The sequence below is a fragment of the Salvelinus sp. IW2-2015 genome, unplaced genomic scaffold (assembly GCF_002910315.2).
Source record: "Salvelinus sp. IW2-2015 unplaced genomic scaffold, ASM291031v2 Un_scaffold1411, whole genome shotgun sequence".
Classification (NCBI taxonomy): Eukaryota; Metazoa; Chordata; class Actinopteri; order Salmoniformes; family Salmonidae; genus Salvelinus; species Salvelinus sp. IW2-2015.
In genome coordinates, this window is record NW_019942890.1 from 227959 (window position 1) to 245273 (window position 17315).

The 17315-nt window shown below is 44.2% G+C and overlaps 1 protein-coding gene across 1 annotated transcript in view; it reads left to right on the forward strand.

The window, feature by feature from the left end:
- Positions 1-12210, forward strand: part of LOC112070743 (host cell factor 1) — a 17079-nt gene extending 4869 nt beyond the window's left edge. The window contains exons 4-9 of the mRNA XM_024138190.2: positions 1664-1872; positions 7720-7804; positions 8059-8165; positions 10615-10794; positions 11060-11374; positions 11562-12210. Coding sequence (XP_023993958.1) covers positions 1664-1872; positions 7720-7804; positions 8059-8165; positions 10615-10794; positions 11060-11374; positions 11562-11764 — 1099 coding nt within the window. The 3' untranslated portion in view covers positions 11765-12210. The remainder of the gene's footprint in view (positions 1-1663; positions 1873-7719; positions 7805-8058; positions 8166-10614; positions 10795-11059; positions 11375-11561) is intronic.
- Positions 12211-17315: the final 5105 nt, after the last annotated feature.

The window sequence follows — 17315 nt, forward strand, 5'->3', positions numbered from 1 at the left end:
AGTGCAGGACATTTTTRCAACCTTTCACGCCGAGTGGTTATCGAAAGGGAGAGAGATGGAAAAAAATATATATATATTTTAAGGAATTGTCATTCTCAAATGGATGTAAAAACAGACTTTGTTTGCTTGCTATTTTTGAGGTAAAGAAAATATGACTTTGAGAAGCTCCACAGATCATTAGTTGTGGTGCGTTAAACCAATCATAAATACTATCAGATACCCCAAAATGCAACATTATTACGCCTACATTTGTGCGCAGGCCAGGAAGCCTGAAGGCCTACTTCTGCGTGTAATCAGCGGCCTCAATCAACATTGACAGGAGCACTCCAAACAAAAGACCATGACTAAATTACATTTACAAACCTCGGAAAATAGAACGAAATGAACCAAAAACTTGTTTTTCACAAGTGTTACATATGTTGTGCGCTCTGCAAAACAATGTGTCCACTCCGACACTGAGAACGGTCAAATTTAATCATCATATATTGAAATTACTGTAACCAAACAAACATTGTAGATTAGGAATTAATGCTAAATGTACTACTGGTGATTATATGTAATGGGGAATTGACGCCAACAATTCGCACAATGGAGTTATGAAACAATGAATGTGCACAAATTGGCAGGAGAGCGTATTCTGGAGAGAGAGGAGTGCATTATGCATCTGGGTGCTGCATGTTAAATCCGACGTCTGCATTGGCCATGCAGCTTTTACGGTGATACTGCAGAAGTCAGGGGCATTCATACTACTTTGCACTTTGCAGAGCAGTGTAGAGCTGTTGTCAAGGAAGTGAGTTTGTTTATACGGAATGTATCACCCCCACCTGCCGTCAATGCGGAGCTATACAGAGGGAGGCGCATGGCGATGGGGGTAATGAGCTTCATTTGACCTCTGCATGCCTCCGGAGGCTCCGCTGTTGCGTCACACCCTCCATATGGAGCCACCGAGGTCATTGGGGTCAGCCCTAATTACAGACAACATCCGCGCTGAGCTAAAGGCTAGAGCTGCAGCTTTCAAGGAACGAGACACTAATCTGGATGCTTACGAGACATCTCGCTATGCCCTCCGATGAACCATCACAGTCAATACCGGATGAAGATTGAATCCGACTACACCGGCTCTAACGCTCGTTGGATGTGACCGGGTTTGCAAACCATTACAGATTACGAAGGGAAACCCAGCCGCGAGCTATCCAGTGAGGCAAGCGTTCCAGACGAACTAAATGACTTCTATGCTTTCTTTGAGGCAACAACACTGAACCATGCATGAGAGCACCAGCTCTTCCGGACGACTGTGATCACGCTCTCCGTAGCCGATGTGAATAAGACCTTTAAACAGGTCTACATTCACAAGGCCGCAGGGCCAGATGGGATTACCAGGACACTTACTCTGAGCATGCGCTGACCAACTGGCAAGTGTCATCACTGACATTTTCAAACTCTCTGACCGAGTCTGTAATACATGGTTCAAGCAGATCCCCATAGTCCCTGTGCCCAAGAACACAGAAAAAGTATGTGTTGTTGGTAAAGGGATTGTAAGTAAGCATTTTCACGATTTAGGTTGACCTACTCCTGTTGTATTCAGCACACGTGACAAATAAAATGTGATTTGAATATAAGGCACAAAATATGACTTAACGTTATTTTCCCTCCTCCACCCCAGATACCTGAATGATCTGTATACGTTGGAGCTGCGTGCCGGCTCCAGTGTAGTAGGCTGGGACATCCCCATCACCTACGGGGTGTTGCCCCCGCCCAGAGAGAGCCACACTGCCGTGGTCTACACAGAGAAGACCTCTAGCAAGTCCCGTCTGGTCATCTATGGGGGTATGAGCGGCTGTCGACTGGGGGATTTGTGGACCCTAGATATAGGTGAGTGATTGGCCAAAATCCTGCCGATTTTTTTTGGAAAATCAAATCAAAGTTCATTTTTCATATGCACTGGATACACGGTACGATTTAAATGCATTATTAATTCATTAAACGTGCAGGTTACATTCAGGGTTATTTCCTGACGGGGAGCTTAGGTGGCAGAGGGCGTGGCAATGGGAACACACAGCTGGGTTTTAGAGAGAATCTTTAGCGTTTAATCTTCATCTTGGGCGGTGTAGAGAACATTTTTTAGATGCCCCCATCTTGGGCGGTGTAGAGAACATTTTTTAGATGCCCCCATCTTGGGCGGTGTAGAGAACATTTTTTAAGATGCCCATCCTTGGGCGGTGTAGAGAACATTTTTTAGATGCCCCATCTTGGCGGTGTCAGACATTTTAGATGCCCCCATCTTGGCGGTGTAGAGAACATTTTAGATGCCCCCATCTTGGCGGTGTAGAGACATTTTTAGATGCCCATCTTGGGCGGTGTAGAGAACATTTTTAGATGCCCCCATCTTGGCGGTGTAGAGAACATTTTTAGAGCCCCCATCTTGGCGGTGTAGAGAACATTTTTAGATGCCCCATCTTGGGCGGTGTAGAGAACATTTTTTAGATGCCCACTCTGGCGGTGTAGAGAACATTTTTAGAATGCCCCATTCTGGCGGTGTAGAGAACATTTTTAGTAATGCTGCTCCTAATACTTGGGCGATGGTTGTAGGTATGAGATTATCTTTCACGAGGAAATTAATATTTTTAATAAAAGAAAAAAATTCACCCATATTATAAATTCTGCTGCAATTCTACACACTTCTCCATGGAGAGATTGTTTCAGTTTTAAATGTAATTTTTTTATTTAATTTTTACTTTGCTTTCAGAAAGTATTCATACCCCTTGACTTATTCCACATTTTATTCCATTATTCCACTAATGAATTCAAAATTAAATTGAAATTTCTCACCCATAAAACCATAATGACAAAGTGAAAACATGTTTTTAGAAATGTTTGCTAATAATATTATTTAAAAAAAAATATATATAAATACAGACATTTCAAATGTACATAAGTGTTCATACCACTGACGCAATACTTTGTAGATGCACCTTTGGCAGCGATTACAGCTTTGATTCTCTTGGGTTTGTTTGGATTTGGGGAAATTCTTCCAGATTGATGAAGTCCTCTAGAGAGTGTTCTGGAAGGTTCTGTCTGGCCACTCTCCCATAAAGCCCAGATTGATTTAGTGCTCTTGAGACTGTTCTGGAAGGTTCTCCCATCTCAGCCAAGGAACTCTGTAGTTCTGTCAGTTGTCATTTTGGTTCTTGGTAGTGATGTAAAAAAAAAAAAAAAAGGTTTTCTGTTAAAACGATAAGGAAAACCCCCCCAAAATTCCACAGAAATTAACAAAGTAGAATAATGGTCCTATTACGCATGTATGCCCTCTAGGGCGATGAAGTTAAATCTACTGAAACCCTTTACAGACATGGCACTCAGTTATACTGTATCTACTGAAACCCTTTAGATGTTCATTCTTCAGAGTAGCCACCCTTTGCCTTGATGACAGCTTTGCACAGTCTTGGCATTCTCTCAACCAGCTTCACCTGGAATGCTTTTGAAACAGTCTTGGAGTTCCCACATGTGCTGAGCACTTGTTGGCTGCTTTTCCTCCTTGTGATGCAGCACACCACCACTCTCCTCCTTGGTCAAATAGCCCTTACACAGCCTGGAGGTGTGTTGGGTCATTGTCCTGTTGAAAAAAACAAATGATAGTCCCACTAAGCGCAAACCAGATGGGATGGCGTATTGCTGCAGAATGCTGTGGTAGTCATGCTGGTTAAGTGTGCCTTGAATTCTAAATAAACCACACATGCGGAGATCATCCGTTCACCCACTATGCGTGCCACAAAGACACAGCGGTGGGAACCAAAAACCCCAAAATGTGGACTCATCAGACCAAAGGACACATTTCCACCTGTCTAATGTCCATTGCTCGTGTTTCTTGGCCTAAGCAAGTCTCTTCTTCTTATTGGTGTCCTTTAGTAGTGGTTTCTTTGCAGCAATACAACCATGAAGGCCTGATTCACACAGTCTCCTCTGAATACAAGCATTTTGCTACATTCGCATTTACATCTGCTAACCATGTGTATGTGACCAATAAAATTAGATTTTATTAGTTGATGTTGAGATGTCTGTTACTTGAACTCTGTGAAGCATTTATTTGGGCTACAATTTCTGAGCTGTTCTTGCTTTAGTATGGGCTTGGTCTTTTACCAAATAGTGCTATCTTCTGTATACCACCCCTACCTGGCTCATACGCATTAAGGAAAGGAATTCCACAACCTTTAACAAGGCACACCTGTTAATTGAAATGCATTCCAGGTGACTACCTCATTAAGCTGGTTGAGAGAATGCCAAGAGTGTGCAGTCATCAAGGCACAGGGTGGCTACTTTGAAGAATCTCATATCTAAAATATATTTTGTTTTGTGTAACACCTTTTTGGTTACTACATGATTCCATATGTGTAATTTCATAGTTTAATGTCTTCACTATTATTCTACAATGTAGAAAATTGTAGCCATCGATGAGCTTGCGGCACCTTTTTCTACTTTTTTCTTTGGCCCTCATGAGCAAATTGCTCTTATTRTTCAGTGTTTGTTGGGTTCCCTCCACCAATTGATGTTTTCAGCTCTCATTATAGGTTATGGGATGAGATTCAGATCTGGACTTCTCATTGGCTACTCCAGAACAGACCAGCGGTTTCTTAAATTAAAAATAAAAACATTCCAGGGTGCTTTTTATGTGTGTTTTGGGGTTCCTACTGGAAGACCCACAACCTTCAAGAGACAGCTTTTGAACACTGGGTTGAACATTGCACTTCCAAAACACCTTTTATTTTATAATTTTTTATTTCACCTTTATTTAACCAGGTAGGCTAGTTGAGAACAAGTTCTCATTTACAACTGCGACCTGACCAAGATAAAGCAAAAGCAGTGCGACACAAACAACAACAACAGTTACACATGGAATAAACAAGCGTACAGTCAACACAATAGAAAAAAAGAAAGTCTATATACAGTGTGTGCAAATGGCGTGAGGAGGTAAGGCAATAAATAGGCCATAGTAGCGAAGTAATTACAATTTAGCAGATTAACACTGGAGTGATAGATGTGCAGATGATGATGTGCAAGTAGAGATACTGGTGTGCAAAAGAGCAGAAAAGTAAATAAAAACAATATGGGGATGAGGTAGGTAGATTGGGTGGGCTGTTTTCAGATGGACTATGTACAGCTGCAGCGATCGGTTAGCTGCTCCAGAAATATCGCTGATGATTTAAAAGTTAGTGAGGGAAGATATACCGTCTCCAGCAAATTTTGCTAATTCGTTCGCAGTCTCTGGCTGCAAGAGAACTGGAAGGAAAGGCGACCAAAGGAGTGTTGGGCTTTGGGGATGACCAGTGAAATATACCTGCTGGAGCGCGTGCTACGAGTGGTGGCTGCTATCGTGACCAGTGAGCTGAGATAAGGCGGGACTTTACCAAAGCATCGATTTATAGATGTATACCTGGGAGCGCAGTGGTCTGGCGATGAATAGGTAGCGAGGGCAGTAGTTGTGGTTGTTAGTTATACATTGGGGCTCTGGTGTAACAAAACGGATGTCACTGTGAATAGAAATACATCCAGTTTGCTGAGTATCACGAGAGAATGTAGGTATTACCTGTCATATTTTGTAAATGGACATCCGCGAAGTCGAGGATACAGTTTACCGAGGGTAATATCTTGGCGTGTTGGTGAAGGAGGCTTTGTTGCGAATAGGAAGCGCATTCTAGATTTAATTTGGGATTGGAGATGTTTAATATGAGTCTGGAAGGAGAGTTTTACAGTCTAGCCAGACACCTAGGTATTTGTAGTTGTCCACATATTCTAAGTTAGAGCCGTCCAGAGTAGTGATGCTAGACGGGCGGGCGGGTGCGGGCAGCGAACGGTTGAAAACCATGCAGTTGGAGGACACGGAAGGAGAGTTGTAATGGTATTGATAATCTGATTTCATGATGTCTTGCACACATTCAAGGCCCGTAGTACCAGAGGCAGCCCCACAGCATTATCGAACTGATTTGAACTTCTCAATAAACCCAGCGAAATCCTGGGGGGGAAATAATCTGTGGACCAAATGAAACCAAYTTAGAGCTCTTTGGCAATACATGTCAGTGCTGTGTTCACTGACGACCAAATGAAGCAATACATGGAAAGAGCAGTCTCGAAGATGGGGGAGGTTTGGTCAAGCTGTGGGGTTGTGTTTATACTTCTGGGGGGGGGGGGCTTGAACTAGGCATCATAAAATCAGCAGATTATCAGGTGTTTTGCAGTCCAATGTTCATCCCAGTTTACAAAAAACTGGGTCTCCATTCAAGGTTGTGGGTTTTCCAGCAGGACAACGACACCAAACGCAAAAAAAATAAAGTTAAAAAAAGCACACAGGAATGGTTAAGAAGAGYTGCTGGACTYTTCTGGAATGGCCAGCAAGAAGTCCAGATTTGAATCTCATCCAAAACTTATGGCGAGATCTGAAAACAAGTTGGAGAGGGCACCCCTCAAAATATTGAAGAATGCAAGCAGTTATCTGCTGAAAAGTGAGACAAATTGCCAGTAGAAAGGTGAGCAGTGCTTGCTCTTTGGYGGTTTTAGGCTGGGTTTCTATATAAGCCCTTTGACTTCTACTGATATAAAAAGGCCTTTTATAAAAAAACATGTACTAGCTCTGGGGTGCCAATAATTTTGTCCATGCCAAAAATAAAATAGAAAATCCAATGTGTGGTGATCAAAATTTGTCAAATTTATGTTTTAGAAGAAATCAGTATTTTTTGGGGGGGGGGGGATGCAAGAGAGACATGGCATGTACAAAATTATTGGCACCCCAGAGCTAGTACATGGTTGCACAGCCTTTGATCAAGATAACMGCAGACAAATGCTTCTGGGGGCTTACGCAATCATTTAAAAGAAAATAAATTATAAAGCCCTTTTTGCATCAGCAGATGTATGTGGGGGACTGTATGTGCTCAACTGTATGTGCCAGTTCATTCTGGCTGCACCCTCTCTGTCTGTCTGTCTCTCTCTGTCTCTCTCTCTCTTTCTCTCTCTCGCCTGCTCTTTTTGTTTTCGGTTTGTTGCGTGTAGAATATTATAGCCTATTCATTGATAGGCCCTGCTTTACTGAAGTAAAGCGAGACATTTCAAGCCAAGAAATCGCGAGATAACAGCATTACATTGCTGATAGACGGTTCTGACTCCGTCTGCATGGTGGCCGACCGGCCTACACTGCGCCACTGTTCTCTGAAGTACGGCTACTGATCAGTCTCCTCCATTCCTAAAATAATGAATCTTAGCAGTTGGCAGACTCGACACTAAAACGGGAGTCGACACTGGGAGTCGTGATGCAACGAGTTGACGAAATCAATTATTTTGTAGTCGTCTCTACCACTAAGAAGAAAAACCATTGTCCGTAAGTTGGGAAAATGGCAGAGAAAGGCAAGTGACAGCAGTCCTGTATGGCAATAATTTGAGGAAGGTAATGCAAACTTTGCGAGGTGGAGTCAACGTACAGAAATGGTAGTACAGGTGCAATTCCAAAGGGACGCATCATTAAACCCAAACGGTTGCTGGTAGAAGCACAGCTGCAATGTGAATTCACYTGGATTTATTTTAGTTTTGTTTGTTTTTTTTAAATCGTTTTAACAGAACCAGTAAAACAAAATGAAGAACATTTTTATTTGTGTTTCATTTGTCACTTCCCTACTACTTAATAGCGTGGCCTTTTTTAGCGCAGGAACTTGATAAGTCCTTGTCTTTCCTCCGCAGACACCCTGACATGGAATAAACCGTCGATTAACGGGACAGCTCCTCTTCCCCGCAGTCTCCACTCTGCCACAACCATCACCAACAAGTGAGTTAACCCAAATGCTTAACTTGAGCAACACATTTTGTCTTTTCAGGGAGAGGGACTTTATATATATATTTTCTGTCGTGACTTTTTTGCTTTTTATACCCTGAACCGGCAAGTAACTGGCTGTGTGTACATTTTTACTTCTGAGCTGGTCTGGTGCGTGCTTTGTCTATCAGGAGCTCACCTGTCTCCCTCCTCACCCGTCTCCCCTCCTCACCCGTCTCCCCTAATCACCTGTCTGTTCTGTAACACAGGATGTACGTTTTCGGAGGCTGGGTTCCCCTGGTGATGGATGACGTCAAAGTAGCGACACACGAGAAGGAGTGGAAGTGCACCAACACACTGGCCTGTCTCAACCTAGGTACGTCAGGCTGACCTGACACACTGGCCTGTCTCAACCTAGGTAGGTCAGGCTGACCCGACACACTGGCCTGTCTCAACCTAGGTACGTCAGGCTGACCCGACACACTGGCCCTGTCTCAACCTAGTTACGTCAGGCTGACCCGACACACTGGCCTGTCTCAACCTAGGTACGTCAGGCTGACCCGACACACTGGCCTGTCTCAACCTAGGTACGTCAGGCTGACTGACCGAACAACCATTCTCTTAAGGGCCTACACGCTCTCTGTGTCGCTATCTGCGTAGTTTTACATACCTTTGTGCCGCTGAATACTTTTGAACGGGTCGTATACGATGCTCCGTCGTTCCGTTTGCATAGTGTGTAGAGCCCTTTTAGCTAAAATGGCCTAAACATTACAATATTTGGTGCTCAATGTTTTATAAAATGTTGACCACAAAAACATTATTATTATTATGGTTATTGGATCACAAAAATGTACTCATTTCTAAACAAAAAAACTAATCTGTAATGACAGACAGAAACCCGTCTCTGCTACAATTTGACCTCTCAACTTAGTAATGTGAAACGCTATCTCAATAACATTGTATTGGTCTTGGTATGTCTGACCAATCAACCGTTTTGGAATGTTATCGATCATGGGGAAAGAGATTCTTGTTTTGCTAGCTAATGACTTATTTTGTTTCTCCATGGTTAGAAAATCATATAAAACCTTCATTTAAATTGAGCGTGTAGTAACCGGGCACATTTCTGTAAAAAAATAAATATATATATTAAAGCTGTGTAATGTAAAATGTGTCCCGGGGACGAGGCTTGGCCAATATCCAGATTGTGATACCTTCATACGACCTTGTACCTTCATACGACCTTGTACCTTCATACGACCTTGTACCGTACCAGGATATTCTGTAATACCCGGAACTGAACGAGGGGCGCTTTTTTTCAAACTCCATTCGCAATGCTAACYAGRACATGTAAAATCCCATAGAGAATGCTAACGAGCACATGTAAAATCCCATAGAGAATGCTAACGAGCACATGTAAAATCCCATAGAGAATGCTAACGAGCACATGTAGAATCCCAATAGAGAATGCTAACGAGCACAACATTGCGAACATTTTTGTACAATTCTGACCTAAACTATATAATGCTAGACAGCTACACAAAACATTAGCATTAGCAAGGCTCTTTATCCAGGAGGGTATTCTCTGCTGTTACCAAGCCAATGCTTGATTATGGAAGAAGCTACCCACTTAGCTAGATAGCTAACGTGCAACTACATTTGGCAAAACAACTGCAGAGCATTTAGCACATTTTAGACAGTTAACTTAATAGTTATCAGATATCTAGCTGGCCAACATTTTAGTAGTGAATTCCATACTGTAATTAGATCACCAGGCGCAGGCAGCACAACAGTGAGTGACTCACAAGGCTCCGGTTTCTCGTTGTTGTGTGCTTGTAAACAAACACGTGACTAAGGACTACCGTAATCATCATAATAATGTGACACTGAAATTTAAGAACGCAATGTTCTTTTATCTCCTAACGTATTGCACACGTTGACTGTAGGTATTTACTTAAATGTAGCTACAAATATTATATATTTTTTAGACGTGGTTAAAGCAGGTATTGAAAATCATCCGAGGCTTTGCCCAAATACCCCGGTATACGGCGTACGCCCCACAAATACCCGGTACACGGCGTACCGCCCCAACAAATACCCGGTACACGGCGTACCGCCCCAACAAATACCCCGGTATACGGCGTGCCCGCCCAACAAATACCCCGGTACACGGCGTGCCGCCCAACAAATACCCTGCCGGATAACGGCGACCGCCCCAACAAATACCCCCGGGTATACGGCGTACCGCCCCAACAAATACCCGGATATACGGCGTGCCGCCCAACAAATACCCAGCGTACGGCGTGCCGCCACCCAACAATACCCCAGGTATACGGCGTGCCGCCCACAAATACCCCGGGTATACGGCGTACCGCCCCAACAAATACCCCGGTATACGGCGTGCCGGCCCCAACAAATACCCCGGGATAACGGCGTACCGCCCCAACAAATACCCCGGGTATACGGCGTACCGCCCCGACAAATACCCGGTACACGGCGTCCGCCCCAACAAATACCCCGGGTAATACGGCGTGCCGGCCCAACAAATACCCCGGGTACACGGCGCCGGCCCAACAAATACCCCGGATACGGCGGCCACCCCAACAAATACCCCGGCACACGGCGTGCCGCCCCAAAAATACCCGGGTATACGGCGTGCCGCCCCAACAAATACCCCGGTATACGGCGTGCCGCCCCAAATACCCCGGTGATACGGCGTACCGCCCCAACAAATACCCCGGTATAACGCGTGCCGGCCCAACAAATACCCGGGTACACGCGTGCCGCCCCAAATGCACCACTGATGATTCTCTTCTGTCCGCTCCTAGACTCGATGGCGTGGGAGTCGGTGCTGATGGARTCTCTAGAGGATAARATCCCKAGGGCCCGGGCTGGACACTGCTCCGTYGCCATCAACTCACGCCTCTACGTCTGGAGCGGCCGGGACGGATACCGCAAGGCCTGGAACAACCAGGTGTGCTGTAAGGACCTCTGGTACCTGGAGACAGGTGAGTCCCTTAATCAAGTCTGTATGACACTTGCTTGTTCAGAAACATGCTGTTGTTTGTTTGTGTGTGTTCATTGAAAGTATCAACGATTCATTTTGATGTAGAACACCTTTTAAAAAGACAGGGAATGTCAACGTGATAATCTGTGAAGTATTTGTGTGTTGGGAATTTAACAGTACAAATAAGTRGAGTGGGATACAGCGGATCCGTAAGAAATCAGGTAGTTTTGATTGGTTAACACTAACCGCTTCTCTGTTCCTCACAGAGAAGCCCCGCCCCCCGTCACGGGTGCAGCTGGTGAGAGCCAATACCAGTAGCCTGGAGGTGAGCTGGGGGGCGGTACCTACCGCAGACACCTACCTGTTGCAGCTGCAGAAGTACGATATCCCSCCCGCCTCAGCCACCACCACACCCGGTGTCAGCCCRGCGACGGCACTACCGGTCAACTCCCCCAAGAGCCCTGTCACAGCCTCCGCAGCGTCRGCACAGGGCCTGCCTCTCCAGGGCCTAACGCTGGTCCCCTCCCCCACCACCACCATGCCTGGGAGTCCACTGGCTGCRGCGAATGCACGCGGGCCAGGTAACGACTACTGAATAACTGATTTTATTTAACTTTATTTCTGTAATATTTTAAATGCTCTCTTTTTAATTGTTTGGCTCAACTTCTCAAAACTGTTTTAATTATAATTGTGTCAAAACATAATCAAAGGGTTTCTTTCCAGATCAGCCACCATCTTAAACATTGGTTTTATTTTTTRCCCCTCCAGCTATCCTGAAGGTCTCTGCTCCACACACAACCACAGGCACCTCCATCGTCACGGTGAGACAGGCCAACCAGGGCGGGAAATCTCCCGTAACGGTGACATCACTTCCTGCCGGGGTCCGCATGGTGGTGCCGGCCCAGGGTGTACAGGGAACGGTAAAGGACTTACTGTGGTCTATGTACCAAATGCTACCCTATTTCCTATAGAGTACACTACTTTTGACTAGGGCACATAGTTTATAGTGTGAATTCCCCTATCACCCTCATGCACTTAAGGAAATCTTGGATATATTGGAATTAGTGGATATATGGAGAATTTTAATACCCTGACCTTGTGAGATATACATGGCGGAGGCTCAATCGAGCTAGTCGTCTTGACTACCCATGTCATTTTTGCTTGCACCAAAAGTTAGTGTTGATTGTTAGACAGCATTCTGTCCCCTAACTATCAAATCATTGGTATACACAATAGTCTTAGAGAATATTTATGTGTTGGAAATGTAATCAAAGCCTACTGGATGACATAGTTTTTAACCTAGACAGAAGAATTTAAGTGACTTTTTTCGCTACGTAAAATAGATTCAACAGATCCCCCTTTTAAATGTTTTATTTATTAAACCTTTATTTAACCAGGAAGGGCTCATTGAGATTTAAAATTATCTTTTCGAAAGAGCGTCCTGGCCAAGATAGGCAGCACCAATCATTACAAAAATAACAGACAGAACATGAAAACTACAAGTAATCTGAGAAACCACAAGAATCATCAACAAGATATAACAAAATAAAAACACGCAAATTAAAAAATTGACAGGTCAGGGAATCAGCCTCAAAATCCTTCATCATGATTTAAAAATACCAATCGGCGACATATTCTTTTCCAGTTTAAAAGTATTTTGTAAGGTGTTCCAGAACGATGGCGCAGAGTACATAAAAAGCCCTTTTACCAAATTCAGTGGACATTTGGAACATTAGCAGGATAAAGTCCAGCGAACAAAGAGACGACCCACCACATTTCTGAACAATAAAATGCCCAAATAAAATGAGTAAACCACAAATGGCTTTGTAAATGATTGTAATGAGACACTTAAATGTACCTTAAGAGCCATGCATTTCAATAGTCCTCTTTTTTAAAACAACATATTTAGTAAAGAGTTCATCTCAACACAGAAGAACTAAAAGTATAGATCGATAGATAGCAATATAAAAACGGTACCTAAAGGCTCAGAATAAGTTAGAGGAAAAAAGAAATAACGTAATAAGATCAAGTGTATGAAATATTTAACGTTATAATAATAAAAAAATAAGCGAACTGGATGGAATGGTGTGGAAAAATGCACCGAATTCTTAAAAAAAACTTAGACATAAAAATACAACCAAAAATGATTACTTAAACGTCTTAGAAATGAAGGAGTCACCCATTTAACCAAACAATATTTAAAAGAGGAAGCAAAGTACTTTAAACATGTTCCTATTTCATTCTCCTCCCTCCACTAACTGAAGTAAGGGTATTTTTCTAATAATATAGTATAAAATTACAGCTATACAGAGACTCCATGTGAAGGCCTAATTACAGAGGAGGAACTTCTTGATGCAATAAAGCCTTTAAGGATGGTAAACCTCCAGGGCTGGATGGCATACCAGTGAAGTATACAAACCTTTTTTTGTTGATGCGCAAGTTGAGGTGCAGTGCATTCGGAAAGTATTCGAACCCTTGACTTTTTCCACGTTCTTACGTTACAGTAGTGATGCACGCAGATATGACTTTGGGCGATACGATATCCAATATTTGTTCCTTGCCCCCCCCGATAACAGCGAGTGGCCTATTACATTTTCTTGCGGCCTTTTTAAGCATTCTAGTACAGTTAAATAGTTAACAGACCGCTGTGTCCGTGTGTGTAAGGCACTGCGTCTCAGCGCAATTGGCCCAGCGTCGTCTGGGTTTGGCCGGGGTTAGGCCGTCATTGTAAATAAGAATTTGTCCTTAACTGACTTGTCTCGTTAAATAAAAAAAACAGGATTTCATCATACATGTCAAGCAGTGAAGTTTCAGCTCTGTCGGTCCGTGGCCTCTTCCTCGGTGCGCACTGTCATTGTGTCTGTTTCCATCTTGTCCAGGTGTGTCTGTAACACTTCACGTAAACTCTGTTTCTTGTCTGCATCGAAGTAGCGTTCATCGTACATAGCATCGAGCATCGTGGCTAATAGCAGTGACGCTATTACTGTGTAACTCCGGTAGGGCAACAATAGCGCAAAAAATAGCGCACTTGATAGTGTGTACCGGTGCTCGACCAGTCAGCGAAAGCTAACATCACCCACGACAGAACGGTTGATTGTCAAGGGCAATGAATTCCATTATCTTGGCTTTAATGTATTTCGCCTTTGAGTTGTCTCCTCTGAAATGTTCTTACTCTTTCAAATGACTGCTCGACTTGTCGACTGCTCGATCCACACAGCAGACATTGTGGGCAAGGTTAGGAATGCTGTGTTGCACGTATAGCGCAAAATTGTACGTGGCGTCATTACGTCATGTACCTACTTTATATAGGTATGCACGTCAGCTTTGACATCGGTTTTGCACATCGGCGTTAAACTAGACATCGGTCCGAAACCGATGTTGCCAGTTTTAGCTAATATCGGACAATATATTGTGCACCCCTAGTTAAAGCCATATTCTAAAATGGATTCAATTGCCCCCCCTAATCTACACACAAATCCCCGTAATTACCAAGCAAAATCTGTTTTTTGCAAATGTATTAAATGTATGCGTGTGTGTGTTGTTCTGTGGTGTGTGTGTGTGTGAGTGTCGAATGTTGTAGTATATATATAATAACACTAGCCAAAGAAAATAAAGGGAACACTTAAACAACAGCAATTGTAACTCCAAGATCAATTCACACTTCTGGTGAATCAAAACTAGTCCACTTAGGAAGCAACACATGAATTGAGCAATAAAGTTTCACATGCTGTTTTGGCAAATGGAGATAAGACAACAGGTGGAAATTATAGGGCAATTAGCACAGAACCCCATAAAGGAGTGCGTTCTGCGAGTGAGTGCACCACAGACCTACGTTCTCAGTTCCTATGCTTCCTGGTAAGGCTGTATGCGTTTTGGTCACTTTTGAAATGTCTGCTGGTGCTGACAGCTCACATCTAGTGGTACACGAGTACGGATCCTACAACACCACACAAGTGGCTCAGGTAGTGCAGCGGGCTCATCCAGGATGGACAAACTCAAGTGCGAGCTGCTGTAGAAGGTTTGCGTGTGTCTGATCAGCGTGTAGATCCAAGCATGAGAGCGCTACGAGGAGAACAGCAGTACAATCAGGAGACGTGGAGGAGGCCGTAGGAGGGCAAACCAACCCGCAGCAGAGGACCGCTAACCGTACCGCCGTTGTGCAAGGAGGATGCACTGCCAGCCCTGTGCAAAGATGACCTCAGCAGGCCCACAGAATGTGCAAAAAAAAAATAAGATCATTATTTTTATAAAATTGCTTGGCCACCGATAGATTCAGTAAATATATACATATATATATATAATACCTTTATCTCAGCTCGCTGTCAGATTTGCTGCCGAAAGGAAGACAATATATGGATCATAATCGCTTTTCGGTAACTGCACCATCATGTTAGCCTTGTTTTTTGGTCGGCTAGCTTTAGTAATGGCTGAAAAAAAATTCATTATTATACTCTGTAAGATAAACACCTGCTGGGATGATTTTGATAATGATATTAGTTGAATCAGATTATTAGGTACTGATGTATCATTAGAATATGGTTGTTGTTCTCACATCTGTGTAGAAACACACCTATGCTCCAAAAAAGTAAGAGGGACACTTAAACAACTCAATGTAACTCCAAAGCAACTGAGTGTTATTTTAAGTTGGTTCCTTTTATTGTTTTTGCAGCAGTGTATATGATAAGAAAGATTCAGAAGCTTTGTGAAACAGACAGTGGAAAAAATATATGCAGGCTAGATATCAAAAACTGATGTTTGTCGAGAGTAGAACACAGAAATGATAAAGCGCAAACAATGCAACAGATTTCATTTTTTTATCCTGAGTTAATGTTCACTATACAGGAAAGCCAGTTGGAAATAAATTTAATTGGCCCCCTAATCTTGGATTCAACCTGACTGGGCAGGGTGCATCCATTGGTGGCCTTGAAGAGCATAAAAGCACACCCACTGGGAGCACAGGCCCACCCACTGCGGGATGCCTAGGCCCACCCAGTAGGGGAGACCAGGCCCACCCACCTGGGGAGCAGCAGCCACCCACATGGGGAGTCACGGCCCACAGCCACTGGGGAGTCAGGCCCAGCCACTGAGGGAGTCAGGCCCAGCCACTGGGGAGCAGGCCCCAGCCACTGGGAGGCTAGTACTCAAGGCGGCACTGGGTGAGTCAGGCCCAGCCACTGGGAGGTCAGGCCCAGCCACTGGGGAGTCAGGGCCCACGCCGTCAGGATGAGGTGTTTCCCCTAAAGGCTTGATTGACAGACGTAGAGAAATACTCCCTTAAATGTTCACGAGAGTATATTTCTTACATTTTTATGCTAGTGTGTAGTGTGACCAGAAGTAGAAAGCCTAAGTGTTGTTGTCCATTAGTTTACATCTAATTAGAGATGGAGAGGGTGTGAGAGGTTAGGGGGACACTACTTAAGACAAATATATTTCCATAAGTCCCTAGTTAAGAACTATAGTTATCCCAGGTCTGATTCATGCACAACATGTTAAGTTCCTCTTATTCCATACTTCTCTACTCCTATGAATGCAAACAAGACTTATGCACTGAGATGTTCATTCTTGTAAATAAAAAGTGATTTATAAATGCTAATAATCTGTCTATTCTTGTACGGTCTCTGCTTCCTCCTCCCCCTCCCTCAGCCAATGGGGCAGCGTGCCCTCAAGATGAGAAATTGAGCATGGCTGCGTTGGCTTGCACGGACTCGCGCGCCACCAGAAGATCCCGCCCTCCACGGCCGACACATGCAGCTTCCGCCGGTGCTAACTATGGGTCAAAGACCGGGCCATGAGCCCGGTTCACAGACCGTCAAAGTAGCCTCGGCCGTGTTATACGATGAGAGATCCCTGGCACGAATAGTCACCCCACACACAGCACACAACACGACAACACACACCACACACAAGCACACAACACACACCATGTAAACCTCTGCTGTTAATTATGACTCTTCAGGTACAGCTAGAGGGCTCTCGATTTACACGCGCGTGTCCCGATGATCCACATTAACCGTACTGTACCACCAGGAGTGAAGCATGTCTTGGCCTGTAGCCTTCTAAATGCTGTGGGCTGCTGCTTGGGCCTTCGCCTTCTAAATGCTGTCTTGGCCGTGCGGGTCTAAATGCTGTAGGGCTGTCTTGGCCAGACGCCTAGCTGCTAATGCTGGTAAGGAGCTGTCTTGGCCGTAGCGACTTCTAATGCTGTACGGGCTGTCTTCGGCCCTTGCCTTCTAATGCTGTCTTGCCGTGCCTGTCTAAATGGCTGTAGGAAGACTGTCTGGCCCTGCCTTCTAAATACTGTAGGAGCTGTCTGGCGTGCTTCTAAATGCATGTATGAGCTGTTTGGGCCGCGCCTTCTAAAGCACTGTAGGAGCTGTCTTGTGCACGTGCCTTTCTAAATGCTGTTAGTGGAGCTTGTTTGGCCCCGCCTTACTAAATACTGTAGAGCTGTCTTGGCCGGGCCTTCTAAATGCTGTAGGAGCTTGGTCTTGCCAGCTGCACTTCTATAATCTAAAGCTGTAG